The sequence below is a fragment of the Pelodiscus sinensis genome, chromosome 23 (assembly GCF_052426305.1).
Source record: "Pelodiscus sinensis isolate ZL-2025 chromosome 23, ASM5242630v1, whole genome shotgun sequence".
NCBI classification, from domain to species: Eukaryota; Metazoa; Chordata; order Testudines; family Trionychidae; genus Pelodiscus; species Pelodiscus sinensis.
The window spans coordinates 4,560,747-4,579,866 of NC_143074.1; the positions used below are offsets into that span (position 1 = coordinate 4,560,747).

The 19,120-nt window shown below is 49.6% G+C and overlaps 1 protein-coding gene across 1 annotated transcript in view; it reads left to right on the plus strand.

Moving 5' to 3' along the window:
• The first annotated feature begins 184 nt into the window (after positions 1 to 184).
• Positions 185 to 19,120, plus strand: part of LOC102452610 (uncharacterized) — a 227,754-nt gene continuing 208,818 nt past the window's right edge. Inside the window, exon 1 of the mRNA XM_089772994.1 lies at positions 185 to 450. Coding sequence (XP_089629120.1) covers positions 348 to 450 — 103 coding nt within the window. The 5' untranslated portion in view covers positions 185 to 347. The remainder of the gene's footprint in view (positions 451 to 19,120) is intronic.

Here is a 19,120-nt window from a genome sequence, read left to right on the forward strand (position 1 = left end):
ATGCCCATTACCCCAGGTGGGCAGGGGATCCCCATTAACCTGTGCGAAGCCAAACCACGGGAGGGGGGAGTATCCATTAAACGTGCAGGGGGCGGGGTTCCCCTTAACCCGTGCAGTGCCCAGCGGCGCCCCCTTCCCTGCTGCGAGCCCAGGCCGGGGGGAGGGAGGGGAAGCGTCCCCCCAGGCAGCCCGGGCGGCGGTGGGCGGGGCCGGGGGCTGCGCCTGTCCCGGTGGATGCGGGCTGGAAGCAGGCGCAGCTGGCCGGGCAGGCAGGGAGCCTGGCGCGGCGGGGCTGAGCGCTACCCCCCGGCGCTCCGGGAGCTGCGCGGCTGGCTCCGGGCAGCGCCATGGGCGGCGGGGCGCTGAAGATGCTGCTGCTGCTGCGCTACCTGGCGCTGGGCGCCGCGCCGGAGCAGGAGCCCTCCGAGCTGGGCTCCGCACTGCCCCCAGGTAGGGGGTGTCCGGGGGGCGCCTGAGGCTCCCGCCTGCAGAGAGCCGGGCTGCGGGTTGGGCTTTCCTGGCGCCCGGCTCTGGGGCTGGCGCTGCCTGGGGCAGGCGGGGGAGGGAGCCTGGCCGGGTCCCGGGGGACGCTGCCCGCTCCGCTGTGTTCAGGCAGGGTGAGCCCGGGCCCCGCCTTGCCGCCGGGCTGTGTGGACGCGGCTCAAGCCGCAGAGCGCGCCAGGGCTGGTGGGGGTGGGGCAGGGTGGAGATGGTGCGGGGGCTGGAACCCCCAGTCGCCAGGGTGCGCCCCGCAGCTCTCCAAGGCAGCGAGGAAACGGGCGCCGGGCTGGTAGCTCCTGGGGCTCTGGAACCCGGCCTGGGCTAACCGGTGCAAAGCTCCAGCCTGCTCCGCTTGGCAGGGATTTGCCCCCCAGGCTGCACCCAGCTGAGGGCATCGGCCGCTTTTCCCTACCTGCAGCGACAAGCTGCTGGCTCCCTAGCTCCTCCCTGTCCAGCCTAACCCGCTGGCTCCCAGCCTTGTCCAGCGTCCGGGCCCCTTTTCAATCTATTACAACTTTACAGCCCCCCCCCCAAAATAGCGGTGCCTGCAGCCTGCACGTCCCGCCTCCCGAGCCAAGCCCCTCAGCCCGCTGGGGAAGCAACGGGCGGGCCGAAGGACGCGCTGGCTGCAAGAGGCTCCCTGAGAGTTTTAGTTGCTGATTCCTCTGCGTCGGGTCTGGCGACAGCCCCTGGTGCTCTTGGAGGTGGAGCCACGGACAAGAGGCATCCTCTGGGATGCACTGTTGAGTCAGGGTTTACACTCCTTGGGAACACCCGGTAGGAGGTAACTGGCAACAGCATTACAGTTTTTTCTGATAATTGCCCTGTTCTGTCTAGGCACTGGGGCGGTGTTCCCAGCCCTTTGGGCTGACTCTGTTTCAGAATCCTAATGCCACACCCCTGTACAAACTGCAGAGCCAAAGTGCTCCCCAGGATGCAAAGTGATGTGCAGGTGCTGTGTATGGTTCGGATGGTTCTGTAGTCAAGCGCCCCTTGTCCCTGAATCTATCCATCTGACCCAAGAGACTTGTGCAGCTTCCTCTGATGGAGAATACTTGGAAAGCGTCTCTCCCTGCAAAAAACCTGAATCTTAACTGGACTCTATAAAGCCAAACGTGATGACTAGTTTCAGAGGGGTAGCCGAGTTAGTCTGTAACAGGCAAAACTTAAAAAACAACAAATAGTCTAGTGGCACTTCCAAGACTAAATAATTAAGACGCTGGTAAGAACCATCAGTTTGCACTAGGAAAGGAAGAGTATTATGACTAGTGTCCTGCTACATGGCGGCTCTTTTATTCCTTCTTCAGAGCTTCAAGGCTGGGTTTAATCATGCCATCTGGCAGGCGGGATGGCTTGGGACTTGGTGACGTGGGGCACGGATTAGTATTCCACAGGTGTGACCGAATGTGACGGTCCTAGCTTTTACTGTTTAGGAAGAGTTCTTGAAGAAACACAGGCGCACACAAACTCTCTCAAATATGTAGTAGATTTTTAGACGGGCACTCAATCTTAGTTCAGACTTGAGGTAATAAAGAATTCGCCACATCCCTAATTCCAGGGGCCAGATTTAGGAAATATTAAAATATAGCGCTTGATTTTTGCATCTTAATTTGTAATGTCCCTTTTGGAGGTGAAATTGATATAAATATTCCACTGAGCTGTGAAAAGATTTCCAGAATAAATGAGTGCCTTTCCCTGGTAATAATGAGAAGAGGGCTTTCTACACAAGAAGGTTCAAGATCTAATCAGAACAGGATGTGTGTTTCTGATCATATAAATACATATGTTTGAGGCAGATGGGCAATACATGCAACACTTATGGAAAAATAAGCGGTTTTGAATTACTCCAGTGGGGCCCGTGTGCTACCATGCATAAACCAGGTTATCTTTCATTCTAGAAATATTTACAGAAGCTCTCCCATGCTCTCAAGGCAGTGCATGTGGCCAGCAATAAACCTGAACTCCCATCACTAATGGGCCCAAGCTCAAACACCAGCTATTTTTATGTGATGCAGACCCAGCTGTGGCCAAAAATAACAAGCTGATTGAGCCAACGAGTTGGCCGGGTCCTGGAGGGGTGGGGGGCGTGGTTCTAGTATGAGAGAGGCATTTGCTAGGATGTACAGTGATGTGGGTCTGGCATTTTCCATGCCCTGTCCCCCATGGGCAAGCTCTGAAATGATCTGATCATTAATACTCTGGGAAGACGGGGCAGATTTTAGGTGCACAAATGTCTAACGTGACCGAGCCACGGTGCTAAGCACATGGACCATGTGATGTAATATTCCATCTCAAGCCAAAACAGGTGGCACTGGTTTCTTTTTATGGATATTCTCTGGGTGCCGTTTTTTAAAAAAGCCCCCCCTTTCATAAGCCTTTTATTTATAGCAGGGCCGCCGGGTTGATGTCACTCCTAATGCACGTGGTCCTTTGCCTTGTGTGAAAGATGCTGGGTTTGATTCCAGTATCAGCGGGAATTAAAACTTCCCCTCTGCCCAGCCCTGCTATACCATCTGCTGCATGTGGCGTGGTTTTTTCCCCTGCTGCCTTGGGTTGATTTAAGCCAGGCTCAGGGAAGGAAAGCGCAGAACGCCCTTTGTAGAGCAGAGGGCGGAAGGCAAAGTAAATCCGCTGACCATTATTGGTCCCATTGTGAGTGATGCTGGACATACATCCCAAAAGGCACCATCCCTGTGCTGAAGGGCTCGTGATCCAATATAAGCCAGACTCCGAAATTCCAACAGAGGGGAGGGCTAAGGCAAAGAGGCAGGAGGAACAGAAATCAAGCACTTCCTGTTACGGGACTGGGAAATGCAGTTAATAGTCTGTGCTCTCTGTAAGATGGGGGCTTGGGCAGCCACCCAAGAGAGTGAGATGCCGCCCAGCTGATTAGCAGAGCACCCACAGCCAGCAGCCTGTGGTTCCCCTGGTGGTGCACATGCCTCAGTGCACATAACAAAATTTATTCCACACGTCTGGAAAAATGTACAGGGAATACTGATGGTGCTACAAACGTGGTTTTCTCAGCATCAGTCATTGCATTTGGATTATACTTAATCGCTGCAAAGGAGGGATTGGTCTACCCATCGCTTCTCTAACACTTGCCCACCTATTCAGCTTCACAGCTGGTTTTATTTTTGCCCCTCTATCAGACTTCTGTTAGTTGGCCTGTTTCCTTTTCTCCTCTCCCCCCCCCCCTGCTTTACTATTTCCCTTTCCTCCGAGCTGTGTTCGGGTGTGAGATGAACCCCACTCCCTCCTCGCCGTCCCTCTTCTGCCAGGCTTCTGGAGAGACTCTTTACCCCAAAGCTACCCCGGGGGGAACCAGTCACTGGCCTTAACAGCCCCTCTTGCTGCCTGCACAGTGTGCGTCCTTGGACCGGGAGTGAGCTGAGGCTGGACTGGGCCTTTCGTGCCCAGAAGGGGAAGAGCAGAGTGTGCAAGGTGGGAAATGGGGGGAGCAAGGCGGGAAATGGGGGGAACAGGGTGGATGCTGGTGTCTGCTAATGTGCTGTCTACCTGCTCCCCTGGCCCACGACATAGCTGGAGTGGCAAACTCAGCCCCTGCTTTCTGTCAGGAGATAGATCCTGGGGTAGAGGAAAGGAAAACCACCATCATAAACTAGCCTCCAATCAGCCATCCCCTGTGAAACACAAGTGGCTGCGTCTAGACTGGCATGATTTTCCGCAAATGCTTTTAATGGAAAAGTTTTCCGTTAAAAGCATTTGCAGAAAAGAGGGTCTAGATTGGCACGGACGATTTTCCGCAAAAGCGCTTTTTGCAGAAAAGCGTCTGTGCCAATATAGATGCGGTTTTGTGCAAGAAAGCCCCGTTCGCCATTTTTGCCATCGGGGCTTTTTTGCACAAAACAATACCGCGTTGTCTACACTGGCCCTCTTGCACAAAAGCATTTGCACAAAAGGGCTTTTGCCCGAACAGGAGCAGCATAGTATTTGCGCAAGAACATTGACAATCTTACATGAGATCGTCAGTGTTCTTGCGGAAGTTCAAGAGGCCAGTGTAGACAGCTGACAAGTTTTTCCACAAAAGCAGCTGCTTTTGCGGAAAAACTTGCCAGTCTAGACGCAGCCAAGGGCTACATCTACACTGGTGTGATCTTGTGCCATAGATATGCAAATGAGGCTAAGCGTGGAATATTGCTGAGCTTCATTTGCATATCTAATGAGTCGCCATTTTTGCAGAAGAAGCTCTTGCGCCAGAAGGAGCTGTCTACACTGCCTCTTCTTGCGCAAGAAAAACCCTCTTGCGCAATGCCGTTATTCCTGAAATTAATCAGCGTAGCGGCATTGCGCAAGAGGGTTTTTCTTGAGCAAGAAGGGGCAGTGTAGACAGCTTCTTCTGGAGCAAGAGCCTCTTCTGCAAAAATGGCGGCTCATTAGATATGCAAATGAGGCTCAGTGATATTCCATGCTTAGCCTCATTTGCATATCTCTGGCGCAAGATCGCGCCAGTGTAGACATAGCCAAGGGGTTTGCTTCTTGGGACTTCCTGGGCAGGAGGAGAAGGAAAACCCATTTCTTAAGGGAAGGGTTTAGAATTTAGAGCTTAGGGCAGACTCCAGCATCCAGCTGGCTTGACCTTGCTCAGAGGCAGGGAAATACAGAGGAAAATCCATCATCTTGCACCAAATTCAGTCCCCTGATCCTGTGTTGGGCTGGAGGATTGTCAGGATTGTGTCCGCCTGCAATGGCCACAATCCAGCAAAGCCTGCAGCTTGTTGGAGTATTCCTGAGACATTCACGACCCATCCCATCCACACGCACATGCAAGAGATTTTTGCCACGCTGGGCTACAGCTCCCCATGGCTGTGAAATGGGGAGTGGTTGGAATTGGATTTGTGGTCCAGGTGCTTTCAGGTACATGTTGGTTCAACAGCTAGCACCTGGGGGCCTTGGTGTCTAGTCAACACACGTGTTGCATTACAAATTATTATGGAAAGGGGCCTCTTCAAAGAGAGCCTGATTGGGGGTGCGCCACTAAGCTCCATTAAGGCTTTTCTTACTACGTCTTCCAGAGCCTCTGGGCTGCTGTCGAAGCAGCCGCCCTCTTGCTTGTCTATGACGTATGGTGCAGCTGTGCTGCTAACCACTGAACCGGCCTGCGCGGTTGATGCTAATAAAGATAGCAAGAGCGAGTGCCAACATTTGCAGGCCTGCTCGCCTGACGTTAGGTGCCTTAACAAATAGACATTCTGCAGGAGCTGTGGACTAGGGTTGCCAGATGGTCTCCCAAAAATACTGGACACGTGGTATTTTTTTGGTCGAGCAAAAAAAAAAATTAATAAGCCCTCTCTCCTGTTCTGGGGTGCCCAGAGCGGTGATCCCAGGCTGGAAGGCGGGGCCATGATGGGCGCTGGGAGCCTCTGATTGCACAGAAGCCTGGCGGGGGGAGTGGCTGGCAATCCCAGCCACTCCCCTCGCCCCCGCCAGACTCCCAGCGCTGATCGTGGCCCCGCCTTCCAGCCACTCCCCCCGCCCACGCCAGGCTTCCGTCTGGTGCGCAGCCGGAAAAATCAGAGAATACCGGACATTGCACATGTCCGGTATGCTCTGATTTTTTACCGGACAAAGAGTGCAAATACCAGACTGTCCAGTAGAATACCGGACACCTGGAAACCCTACTGTGGACAGGCAGTACCACATGGCTCAGCACCTCAGAAAATCGGGTTTATGTCTCCGTCTGAATACGAACTTCAGGGCTACGTCTAGACTGGCATGATTTTCCACAAATGCTTTTAACGGAAAAGTTTTCCATTAAAAGCATTTGCGGAAAAGAGCGTCTGGATTGGCACAGACACTTTTCTGCAAAAGCACTTTTTGCGGAAAAACGTCCGTGCCAATCTAGATGCTCTTTTCCGCAAATGCTTTTAACGGAAAACTTTTCAGTTAAAAGCATTTGTGGAAAATCATGCCAGTCTAGAGGTAGCCTATGTGTTCCAGAGGATGAGATATCAAGCCCTGCACGGATGTACTTTCATGCACTTTTTTTAAGGCCTGGCTCTCGCCAAGTGTGGCACAGAGCCAGGTGACGAATGAGTTTTGGTTCTCTGGCAATTTGGAAAAGTTGGGAAAAAAATCATCCTGAATTGAAAAAACCCCAGTTCTTCAGAACTTTCACTGAACTGGAAACGTGGCACGATAATTCATTTGAGGTGAAGGAAACATCTAGAATTTCCCCCATTTTAAAACATTTGCTTGGTTTTAATGAAATAAAATGTTTGTTTCAAGCTGAAAAATCAAATTTTTAAAAATGCTGAAATGCAACATTTAGATAGGTGGTGGGAAAGTTGTTTAGGGCTTCTCTCCACCCAGATAATTTGGTGCCACCAGCATGAATTCTCAAAGCTTTTAGGTGTTGCCAGATCTGCAGGGTTAGCCAAAAAATAAGCAGTGTCACCATTCGCTATTGCTAAGCATCATCTGTTCCCTTTGGCTTGCACAAGCATTGAAGGCTGTCGGCTCTGAGTGAAGAGTCATTCCAGACTTTCTTGTGTGAAAGGTATTGGTTTCCATGTCCCATCTCGTTTGATTAATTCCAGGGTATGCAGAGAAAGCACTTGGATTTTTCATCACTGAGAAATTCTGGCGCTCAGGAATCATTTGGGGAGGGTGCAAATCAAACATGGGCTCTGTGCTGAAAAGCTAATGTAAACTAAGCAGAGTGAAATATTACCTGAAAGCACCGCTGGAGCCTGGGTCTGGTGATGACCATTCAACCCGAGGCTAATAGTCACCTCTTTGCAAGACATCTTTTTAATAGACCTGGGTGGCAAGCACTAATTCTCCCTGCACCACCCCACGCTCTCAGCCCTGCTTTATGTTGCACCGAGGCAAATTACAGCCCCATGTGAACACTCGGCTTGTCCAGCAGCAGCGGTGAGAGTAATAGTACCTACAGCAGCCAGGGAAGCTGGTACCGTGGTCGGCTTATAATTAGAGCTAGATTCCCTGACACATCTGTCTGTGCTGCCTGCTGCTTTTCTGTGAGCAGGGCAGGTGCTGAAATTTGCAGTGAGCCTCCTGTCACAGCCTATAAAACGGGAGCAAAACTCAGATGATCTGCTGGCTGGAGTCAAGGCACAAGAGCAGAGGAGAATCCCTAATCTTGTTGTCTCTGTGTCCTCCACAGTCCAAATCTAACTAGCCTCAACCCTGGGGATGCAGCAGCCAGCTGAGCAGATGGCGTTTCTCTCCCAAAGTCCTAGTTTCTGAGGCTTGCTAAGAAAGTAAATCAATCAACTTCCCCCGAAGGCCTTGAGAGAAATAACATGATTCAAATCCACTTCTGTTTAGGGCCTGTCAACCCTGACCGTGTCTCTAGCCCACAATGCTGGTAATTAGTGCAGCACTAATGAGGAGAGTTGAACTTTGCCTGGTTGTGAAGGGCCCACTGGCAGCGCAATGTTTTGAAAGGTTAACGGTCGCGCTAGGTCAGTAAGGACTGAGGGTGTCCTGCCTTGGAGGTGTAAGTATCTGCAAGGGAAAGGTGATGGAAGGAAGCACATCACAGCCCTTCTTTGCAGCTCTTCAGTCTGTTACATGCAGTGGATCACAGTGGTGCTCTAGAGTTGCAGCAGTGAGGGCGTAGTTACGTTGGCAAGGCATTTTCCACGTGGCTCTCCATGTGTTGTCCAGGGAGTCAAACTTATCCTTTAATATCATCAATTCACAGACACTTACCTTCCTTCCTCCCCCTCCCCCCCCCCTGCATCCCCCTTCTGTTCTGCAATGTGATTTGTCCTTTTCATATTTGTTCATTTTTTTAATTGTATCCTTTGGTATATATGGTTGTGACTACTTTCTTCCACTATTTGATCTGAGGAAGTGGGTCTGGCCCACGAAAGCTCATCATCTAATAAACCATCTTGTTAGTCTTTAAAGTGCTACATTGTCCTGCATTTTGCTTCAACTACCCCAGACTAACACGGCTACATTTCTATCACTATTCTGGATGGTCACAGTGATCCTGTCTGGCCTTGGAGGCTGCGAAGGCTGATTTCTTTTCCTTTCCTTTTCTCCTCATCTTTTCTACACCCACACGATCCTCTATCCCTCCTTCAGCACGTCTGCACAAATGCACCGTGCCCCCAGAGTTCCTACTGGTGTGCCCTTGCTAGAGGAGAGTGTTTCAGGGAGATTGGGCACGATCTGTCAGAGAAGCGAGACTTTACAATTCTGGCGTTTCGAGTCGCTGTGACGAACAATCTGCGATAAAACTTTGGGTTAGGAACCCCCCATTTGTCATTAAAAATGTTTGGAAGTGTCGCTATTTCTACACGTTTTACTAAGTTGCTGGCTCATTTCCAAGTGGCTCGCTATAGGCAATTATTTTTCTGAGGGTTTATGCCTCTGGGGGGGGGGGGGGGGAGGAGTCAAACAGCAGGGGTAGAATTGTGGCCTCCAGGGCTGGCCTTATGGTGAGGTGAACTGAGGTGGCCGCCTCAGGTGCCAGACAGAGGGCGGGCGCCACTAGAACCCAGAGTGTAGAAAATTGTGTCTGCTGCTGATGCATACGGGGCGTCATTTGAGCTCTCTGCCTCAGGTGCCAAAATGTGGGCCGGCCCTGGGGGGCCTCGATATTTTAATGTGAGAGTCTCTTGAGAGAAATGATTTATGAGGTTGTAGCAACTGCTGCATGTTGCCCAGCCACCACTAGATGGGGACAGTGCGCTATTACCGTCTGAGTGGGTGTGGCTTACAGCTGCAGAGATACGGTTTGGGTCAGGTCTGGTACAACTCACTGGGAAGCAAGGCTCAGTGCTGTGGAGCAGACTAGCCCCAGGCACGGAGAGCTCCAGACTAGCCCCTCGTGGAGGAAGGGAGCAGCGGCAGACGCTGTCTGGAGAGTGCAGTGAGCCTGCCAGTGGTTCTGCTTGGCTCTCCGGAGCGAAGGTGAATAGGACGTTAAGGACTTCCTGGCACGTAGTGTTCCGCTGTGCACTAGCCAGCCTTATTAAACTGCTCCTGGTCCTGACATCTGTGGGGAACTGAAGGTGCTGAGCACCTTGCAGGGTCTGGCCCTCTCTGTTTACTATACGCTATACAGCTCCTTTTTTCCCGCTATCAACACTACTTCTGTTACATAGCTATTGAGTATCTGCATCTCCTCAAAGCCCCACAGAAACGACACAATAAGATACTTATTGCATATGCACAGTTCCTGGTCAGGGAATTCATAATGAACTTAAATGGGGAAAAGGCAAGGCTTAGGGTCAGAGTTACGGTTGTTTTTAGAGTCCTGTTTCCTTTCCATAAGGAGGCCTGGCTTGTCACCAGGGAAGGTACTGAGCTATTAAATACATGAGCCCGTAGCTCAGTATGAGGCATTGTTAACCCTTATCATCCCTGTGTGTGGTAATTCTGATGCTGGTTTATTTCAGATTATTTTAAACCTGTTCGTAAGCACTTTAAGATAAATCCCCAAATAAGTCATTTTTAAATGGAAATGAGTGTGTCCCTGCGGATTTGCAGTGGGCTAAAGACATACTTTCAGGCTTGTTAACCCCAAACATGTAAAAATCACAAGTCACCCCCACCCCCTGCAATCACAGACCTCAGAACTTTTATTTATGCTAAAATTCGACAGGTTGGGAATGGGCCTTAATGGAGATGATAATTATCTTACACATTACAAAGATAGTGTGGTGTTTTAGATGCTGTTTCTAATTATTAGAACTGGGAGCACGGGCTGTTGGGAAGCTGGAAGCATAGGAAACAGGAAGGAGGGGGAGGAGATGGGCCAGGCCTAAGTGAGAGCTACAGAGAGGAGCAGCAGCAGCTTTGGAAAGAGGTTTCACCTTTGGTAAATAAAGGCCTGTTGAAGTTTGTTACTACCTTGATTGCACGATACAACAGATCGCTTTGCCAATTATCACCCCTAGTATCGTTAGCTCATAGATACTAGCCCTCCCCCTCACCCCCCTTTCTGTTCTAAATCTGATTTGTCAGTTTTATAATGTGTTCACTTTTTTTCATTGTATCCCTTTGGTATATATGGTTGTGCCAATTCTCTTCCAGAATTTAATCTGAGGAAGTGGGTCTGGCCCAGGAAAGCTCATCACCTAAGAAACCATCTTTGCTAGTCTATAAAGTGCTGCATAGTCCCGTCTTTTGTCCCCACCTTTTGATATTCATAGTGACCCCAGATTAGCCACTTAATTGACTCTTACAGTAAGCAATTTCCTCCTTCCTTGTCACCCCCCTCAACTCCCACCTTCTATTCTATGTAGCTGATTTGTCAGTTTGTATTTTTTTGGTGCAGCCCATGTTTCCTTGCTATTGTAATTTGCAGTAGCTAGATGAAAGCAAGCTCAGGTTTGTCTAAGCATACTGCAGTCACACCTCTGAGTGTGCAGTGTACACGTGCCCTTAGGAAACTTATTTTCCTTTCTGTTATCAAGCTTGGAATTGTATAGATGCTGTTTGACCTCTCCATACCAGATTAAAAACACAATCACATTCACACATCTCTTGATGTTGTCTAGGGACCTTCACATGCTTATCTCAGATCATGCATTGAAGGTACCATAACAAAAAATCTTTTGAGGCTGTTTCAACATTAGTGAAAATCGACTCACCTTCCAAATATTGACTGGCTTGTCATTATTTCTATCGCAGTATCACCTATGGATGCAAAATAGAGATTAAGAGTCCATTTGCCTTGGCAGCTCAATACCAAAAAGACTGCTTCTATAACTGAGACCTCTTGCTCCATAAAGAAACAATTGAAGGGGTTAGATTTTTGTGCATCTTGAAGTTGGATAGCCGGGGGGGGGGGGGGGGGGGGAGAATCTGGCACATGTGAAGTGAATGGCTTGGTTATTTGTAAGATGGGACTAGTTACTAACCAAACCTGGTAGAAAATGGAGTGGCAGGGGAGGAGTTAATGTTAGAGCTGGTTAAAAATTTTCTATCAAGGTGACTTTTGGACAGAAAATGCAGTTTCTGCAAATATCTATTGCTGCTGATTTTGTTTTGTTTTCTGTTGGGAGGACAAATAGATTATTTCATTTTGGATTGGCTTACAGGGAGATGCAGTGTAAGGCTGAACGGCCGGGAAACAAAACGGGTTCTCTCAATTCAGCAAACCAAAGCGAAATGTTTCACCTTGGGAATGTCAAAATGCGCATCGCTGTCTCCAATCCTCAACTTTCAGGAATTTCACATTTTGTGAAAAACCTTCTGTGTTGCTCTTTTGTCCCATAAGGGGATGAAAACAAATATGGACATTTCCCACAGGATGGAATTCTAATTTTTTTTCACTCTGCGCTAATATTAAAATTATGGTCAGACTATACATGAGTCAATATCCTCTCTCACGTGACAACTGAAACCATCACCAAGTGGGAGCCTTTAACATCCTAAGGTTGCTACCCTGCTTTCATTCATTTAGAAAGCATCACGCACTTGTCCCTCCCTGGCTCTTTTCAGTTTAAATGCTCAACGTTTTTTTCCATCCATTTCGTAAATAGGGCAACAGCCACTTGCTTTGTCCCTTAGGAAGGGAGAGAAGTTTCTTGCATTTTATTGATGGAATTACCCCCCACTATTTCATGCATAGAACTTTAAAAATGCAGAGGAGATAAAATCCAAGGAGTTCTTGTCTCCTTGGGCTCCTTCATTTGTATCATCTATTGTATATTTGAGAGAGTTTGTGTATCTGTGAGTCTGTAAGTGCGCTTGTTCAATAACTTCTAAACGGTAAGAGTGAGGACCACCAAATTTGATACGTAGCTTCCTCTTCTCCTAACTTAAAGCAAGGCCAAGGGTTGGTTGCGCCAGGGCAATGGGATGAGACTAGAATTCGACTGTTTTTTATAAAATGGAAAGGGAGGAGTGGGACAATTACACTGCAGAATGACCACAGGGGCCAGCAAGGGCCAGAGATGGGGACCTGGACAACTATAACCCCATTGGGCCGGCAGGGGTAAAGAAAGGAACAGCTATCCTCTACTCCTGTATAATTCAGAGAGATTGTCTGTGTGTGTGTGTGTGTCTGTCCCCCAGCTAAGGGACATGCAAGCCTGCCTCCGGCTGTGCCTGCTGTGGTGGGCATGGAGAGGCAGTTCTCACTTGGCCCCAAGCTGTTGCGGTGACAGAGGGCTGGCGTCATGCTCTTTCCCCAGGACAGCCTGCATACTGAACCCCTCCCCCGCCCCCTGGAGCAATGATTTAAATGAAGAAAACCAAAAGTTATTTGAATTCAGGACCCAAAGAACACTGGGTAAATCTTCTAGGATAGTTATCAGATAATGAATATAAATATTGTTCTTAAATTTCAGAGTTCAGTATATGGCAGTATGCAGAGTAGGGTTACCAGGTAGACCCCCCCCCCCCCCCAAAATACTGGACACACTTGAGCATGGGCGGGAGGGGGGCAGGGACTGGCCAGGAGGTGGGCGGGAAGCGGGGGGGCGGAGGCTGCGGGGCTGGCTGGGAGGAAGGGGGGCGGGAAGCAGAGCTTGCGGGGGGAGGGTGCAGCCAGTTCTCCAGCTGTAAAATGGGGATAAAAACAACAAAATCGAGATGGGGGCCATGTATGTTTGTATCATTGGAGATGGGGGCCAGGAAAATGCTTGAGGGGAGGAAATGGAATAAGGAGCATGGAACTTACCGAAAGCAGCTTTGTGGGGGACATTAGAGGACCCCCAAGGTCGGTAGGAGTGGGACTTCTCCATGTTAAAGGCATGTGTGCTCAAAAACCTGGCTGGATCGGGGCCACACAAAATGGCTGCGCTGCTGAGTATTGAAGTATGGTTTGTGGCCCCTCGGGGAGTGAGAAGGTGTCTATGAGGAGCAAATGCCGTGTATTTGTGGGTACTAGGAGAGAAAGGTGACGTCGCTGGCCTGTAAGGATGGAGAAGACAATTCAGCCCTTTGCCATCCTCGGGATCTGCTGCAGTCACGGGAGTCCCCGATCCCACCCGGCTTCCCCAAAGTCCCGTAGACGCTTCTGCCCTCTAGCCAGGGGCTGGTTAAAATGAAAACACTCCTCGGGTCCCCTTCCTGGGTGAGTGAACCAGGGAAAATTTTGCAGCCTTTGGATACAAGGGGAAAACTTTGGGGTGACTAGAAGCACAGTCAATGTCATGGGCAGGATGGGAGAAGCCAGTGCCGGTGTCTGAAGCGTGGTGCATGGCAGCAGGTATCTCAGAATATATTTGTACCTCTGGAGGGCACAGGTTCAGCCCCACCTGCTGAGGCCCGGGGTCTGCCAGCATCACATGGTCACTGCAGAAGACGCGCGTGTGATTATGAAATGATGGGATGTTGCCCTGAAAAGCCTAGTGCACAGAGTCTGTGGGCTTCTGAACTACCTAGTCCTCCTTGGCTTCCAGTCCAGTTCCTGCCTTCCATCCATTTCACCGGCTCCCCATCCTCCCTCAGCTGCATTCTGATCCATCTCTGAATGTTGCACTCTTTTTATCGCTGTTTAAATTCTCTGCCTGGGGGAAGTGTGGTGCTAAGGGCTGTCTGGGGGAAGCCCTCAGCCCCGCCCCTTCTACCTGAGGCTCCGCCCTTTCCAAGGGCACAGATGCCCCCTCCCCCTGCCTTGCCCAGGGGCCAGGCATGGTCTGTCGGCCCCACCACCTGAGAACCTGGTGCTGGGATGGTATTTGAATAATAATTAACTCTTTTTCATGTTCACAATGCTTTATAGATGTTCTCTAATTAATCCTGACTTTGTGAGTGTTATCCCTGTTTCACCGGTGTGGAAACCGAGAGGGATTTGCTAAAGGGTGCTGGAATTGGGGTGGGGGTGGGGGTGAGCTGGTATTAGACCCTGGAAGTTCTGGATTGCCAGCCTCATGCTGAAACCATGAAATAATGCATCTGGTGTTCGTTATCAGAGAGGGGAGAGGTCTACCAGGGGGAGTGGCGGCCGTGCCTCCATTTCTTTGCAGTGTATGTCGAGTATTGTTGAGAGAGTCAGAGACTGTAGCGCTGCTGGAGCGACTGGTTTTGTTTTGCTGAGTGTCAGGCTCATCAATGCTAATGAACGTCGCTTTCCAGAACAACCCAGAAATCACCCTGCGGTCACATCTCCACTGAAGCCTGGTGCTCGAATGGGCGTGATCCTTGTAAGAAAGTGACTCGGTCAAAGTGACCAGCAGTGGTTCCCTTCTAAAACGAATCTGAAGAAAGGTGCCAGAATGAGCGTGTGGAAAGTCTTGTGTTTTTGTGGGTGGTTAGAGCATGATTGGTTTTTCCTCCTCCTTCCCCCTAGTAAAAATCCACATGCTTTCAAGGGTGACATGGTCACGGGTGCATTTGTAAGGCACCAGATGTGGGACTTCTGTAACTGCTCTATATAGACAGCAGATATTGCCTAGGTCAAGGAAGATAAGAGAGGGGTGCTAATGACAGCACTTAAAAAATACAGGGAGAAAAATGATGAGCTGGAGTGACCCTCGATCCCTTTTTCATAAAAGCTAGAGGATATGGTTGCGTAAAGTCTGTGATTTATTTCCGTCCGTAATCTTCCTCGCCTTCCTGTGCATGACTCTCTCCCCTCCTCCACTTTGTGCATCTTGTGGCCCTCCAGTTCTTCCTTGCTAGTTGTGTTAGACATGATTGTAGTAGCCAAGTAGCCATAAAACGTGACTCCTCGGGCGTTGAGCTGTTCCAGGTAAAGAGAGGAGAGAGCTCCAATAAAGAGAGCATAAAACTGCTGTCCGGGGCTGGTACCGCGGGCCTGTAGATACACAAGAGTTCTTTTCTCTGATGTTAACAAGAAGGTTTATGCCACCTGGCTTATTTCTGAGTTTTCGAGAGGTGTGAAGGCCTCTGAGGCTCCAGTGGAGATCTCTGAATGAGGGCAGTGGAGGAGTTTGTGTGGCTGGAAGGCGCACCAATGCTGCAGCAATGAGAGAGGTTACAAGAACATGTACAGAATGATGTAGAGTCAGACAGAAATGGCTCAGGGATGGGAAAACTACAGGGCTACGTCTAGACTGGCATGATTTTCCGGAAATACTTTTAATGGAAAAGTTTTCCGTTAAAAGCATTTTCGGAACAGAGCGTCTAGATTGGCACGGACACTTTTCCGCAAAAGCACTTTTTGCGGAAAAGCGTCCGTGCCAATCTAGACACGCTTTTCCGCAAAAAAGCCCCAATCGCCATTTTCGCGATCGGGGCTTTTTTGCAGAAAACAAATCTGAGCTGTCTACACTGGCCCTTTTGCGCAAAAGCATTGCGCAAAAGGGACTTTTGCCTGAATGGGAGCAGAACAGTTTTTCCGCAAGAAGCACTGATTTCTTACAGTAGGAAGTCAGTGCTTTTGCAGAAATTCAAGCAGCCAGTGTAGACAGCTGGCAAGTTTTTCCAGAAAAGCAGTTGATTTTCCGGAAAAACTGGCCAGTCTAGACACAGCCCAGGTGTTGTCTCTTCACTGGGAACCTTCGGAACGCCATAAATGACTGAGTAAATAAATGAGGAAGAAATGTCAAGAGCTGGTAGAAAAGTATCAGTTCCAACCCATAGTGACTACGGCCAGATCTACATTAGAGGAAAAGTTCCATTTAAGATACACAAATCCACCTACGTTAATTGCGTAGTGGGAGTTGACATGCGTTGATCTGAACTTTGGTGTTGTCCCCACTGGGGGAGTTAGACAGGAGAAATGCTTCCATCGACTTCTCTTACTCCTCTCAAGGAGTAGAAGTACCAGCGCCAATGGGGGTGCCCTCAGGGTTCGATTTAGCAGGTCCTTACTAGACTCGCTAAATCGAATTCCGGAAGATCAATCTCCGGAGTAATTGATGAAGGAAGGAGCTTACAGAATATTGCAGAATGTAGTGTTTGTGTGGGCTCAGGCTGGTGCAAGCTAATTTCAGGAGCTAGGGTCACTCTGCCTTTTCACTTCCTGCCTTGTCTCAGCCCCACATAGGAAAACATGGCCATAAAGGCGGATATATGGCAGGGCGAACGGGGCGGCTGCCCCGGGCCCCGTGCTTCAGAAAGCCCCGCGCATGCGCCGTGGCAAAAGGGGGGCCCCGCGGAATTATGCTGCCCGGGGCCCTGCAAAATCGTCATCTGCCCCTGCCCCTAGCGTGTGCATTACATGCCTCTATCAATACACGCATGCCCATGCATGCATGCACGCCTCACCTAAACTGATATCTCCCCTTCAGAACAGCTCCTTTGCAGAGAGATGAATCAGCCTTTGCTTGTGACCTTGATCTTTGTACCTCCCTTCCCATCAAAGTGTTAAGCATGTGGCCCACAGATGCTGCTCTACCCAGCTGAGATTACGGAATCCGATTCGGATTGTACTTTCTCTAGGATCCGTCTTGTGGCTTAACTGCTTGTTTTTGTGCAAAAGCCTCTTGTGCAAAAACGGCCGCTCATGACTTATGCAAATGAAGCACGGCGATATTCCACACCGCGCTTCATTTGCATATGCTTTTCCGCAGGAAGGCTACAATATAGACATAGCCCTAGTGTGTGGGTTACAGATGTACAAAGAGCAGGTAGATGGGAGCGTGAGATGGTTGGAAGCCCGGGGAGAGGGAGATCTCATGGTGATTAGCAGTTAGTGACTGTATTGCCCACCTCATGTTCAAAGGCCACTCGATAGCCCCTCCACCCATAAACATGTTTTAAAAAATCAGAAGGAGAGGTGTAGAATTAATCTTCTCTTTGAGTTTGACGCAGTCGCATTTCCAAGCGTTTTCTCCGGCGCCATGAATGCTAAAAACTCTTTACAAAGCTGAGCTTCTCATCTAATCACACAGCTCCCAGGGCCGTAGGGAAAGTCACTCCCCTTATGAAACATTCAAGCAGTGCACAAGCCTCATGATACACCAGCGAGAGCGGGCACCACTGGTCCGTCATCTCGGCCATTCAGCTGCCGTGTCCTCTTGGGAAGTCCCTGAACCCAAGTGCCATTAGTGACAGGGGGTCTCCCCTCTTCCCTGGCAGGGACGTTGCAAGGTTTAACAAGGTGCAAGTGCTTTGTGATGCTTGGCTAGTTCACTCCTCCCTATGAAATGTGCGGTGCCAAGTATAAAAGGTTGGGGTAAATATGCCTTTACTAGACGTTCCTGCATGGCAGGAAGTTTAAAAATCACGTCTTTTACTCCTCTTTTCTCACTTGCTCGCTCCAAAGGGCTAACGCTTCTCCCTCCACGGGTGTGTCCCACAGTCCAAGAAAAGAGGTCCTAGCCAATTTGTAAGCAACCTCTCAATCCCCTTAATTTTTTCCTTAGATTAGCTGTTCTCAGAGGACTCTGCTCTGCAACTAGGAGTTTGTCTCCCTGTCCGGTAGACAAAGCAGGGTCTAATTTGGACCAGGGCTGTGCCCCAGCATCTCTGGGCTTGGCAAGTTGATAGCCCTGGCTCCTCTGGGCTTGCAGTATCGGTAATGAATGTAAAAAAAATGTGTTTGCTTGATCTCTGGCACATCTTTAGTTGTGGGGAGGTGTATTAAAAGAGCAATGTGGACATTCTAAGGTTGCCAGGTGTCCGGTATTCGCCCGGACAGTCTGGAATTTTCACCTCTTCTCTGAATTGTTTTACTGGACAATACCTAAGATGTCTAGTATTTTCTGAAATTTCCCTGGACAGGAAGTGAAAATGCCAGGCACCTGGCAACCCTACAAACACTCAGCGCCCAGCCTTCTCCCCCCCTCCAACTCCCCCCCCAGCTCTCTGACCCCAGCCCCCATACTCACCTGGTTCCCCAAGGCTACCAGCACAAAATGGCTGTTCCTATCCCTGCACTCACTCTTAAAGGGGACATACTGTTTTAATGCTCTTTTATTTTAACTTATTTTAATTTTTTTTGGCTTAAAAAGTCCTTGGAGTCCTTTTTTTCCCTTTGGTCTCCCACCCTGTTTTTTTCCCCTTCAACAGAACTTTTTCCTGGTGGTTTTTTTGTGTGGGTGTGGGGGTGGTATTTTTGTTTCAACCATCTGGCTACCCTAATTGCAGCACAGGCAACTGCTGCAGCACCCTGGGCATGTATTTGTGTGACTAATTTGGGCTGCTGCCCAGACTCCCACACTATTTTCAGGACTCTGGCTAGTGTGTTTGTCTCCCTAGGCTGGCAGGTCCACTTCAGCTGCAGTGTGGACATTCCCTAAATCCCCGTGGCCCATGGCTTCCTGTCAGTGCATCTGAGTTGTGGGTTGTTTCATACAACTGCACAGACAGCCACAGGTTTTTGCATGTGTGCATGGTCTGTGGAGACACACACACACTGTGAATACATTGATTCTGTGCAGATTAGCTCCTTCAAAAGCAGCCTGTAGTTATAATCATAATGGTCCTGTTTGCCCTGGCAGCCAGCAGAGATGCATGGGCCTGATTTTTCCCTAGGCCTAGGGCAACAGCTTAGAAGGGAGGGAGGCCTCTCTCTGATGCTACAGGCAAAATCCTTTGCTCAGGAAGAACTGGTCAGCCTGCTTTTTAGGCATAAAAAGGAGCAAGAAAACAAACCACTCTCATTTTCACAAAACACGGTTGCTTTTCCTTGCTTTCGTCTCCCGGCATGTGTTTGGCTTTCTGTGGTCCTTTCAGGCTTGGCTGAAGAGCCCAGAGGGCCCTGGCTGAATGGATAATATCTCCTGCCTGCAAACAGAACATAACTAGAAGG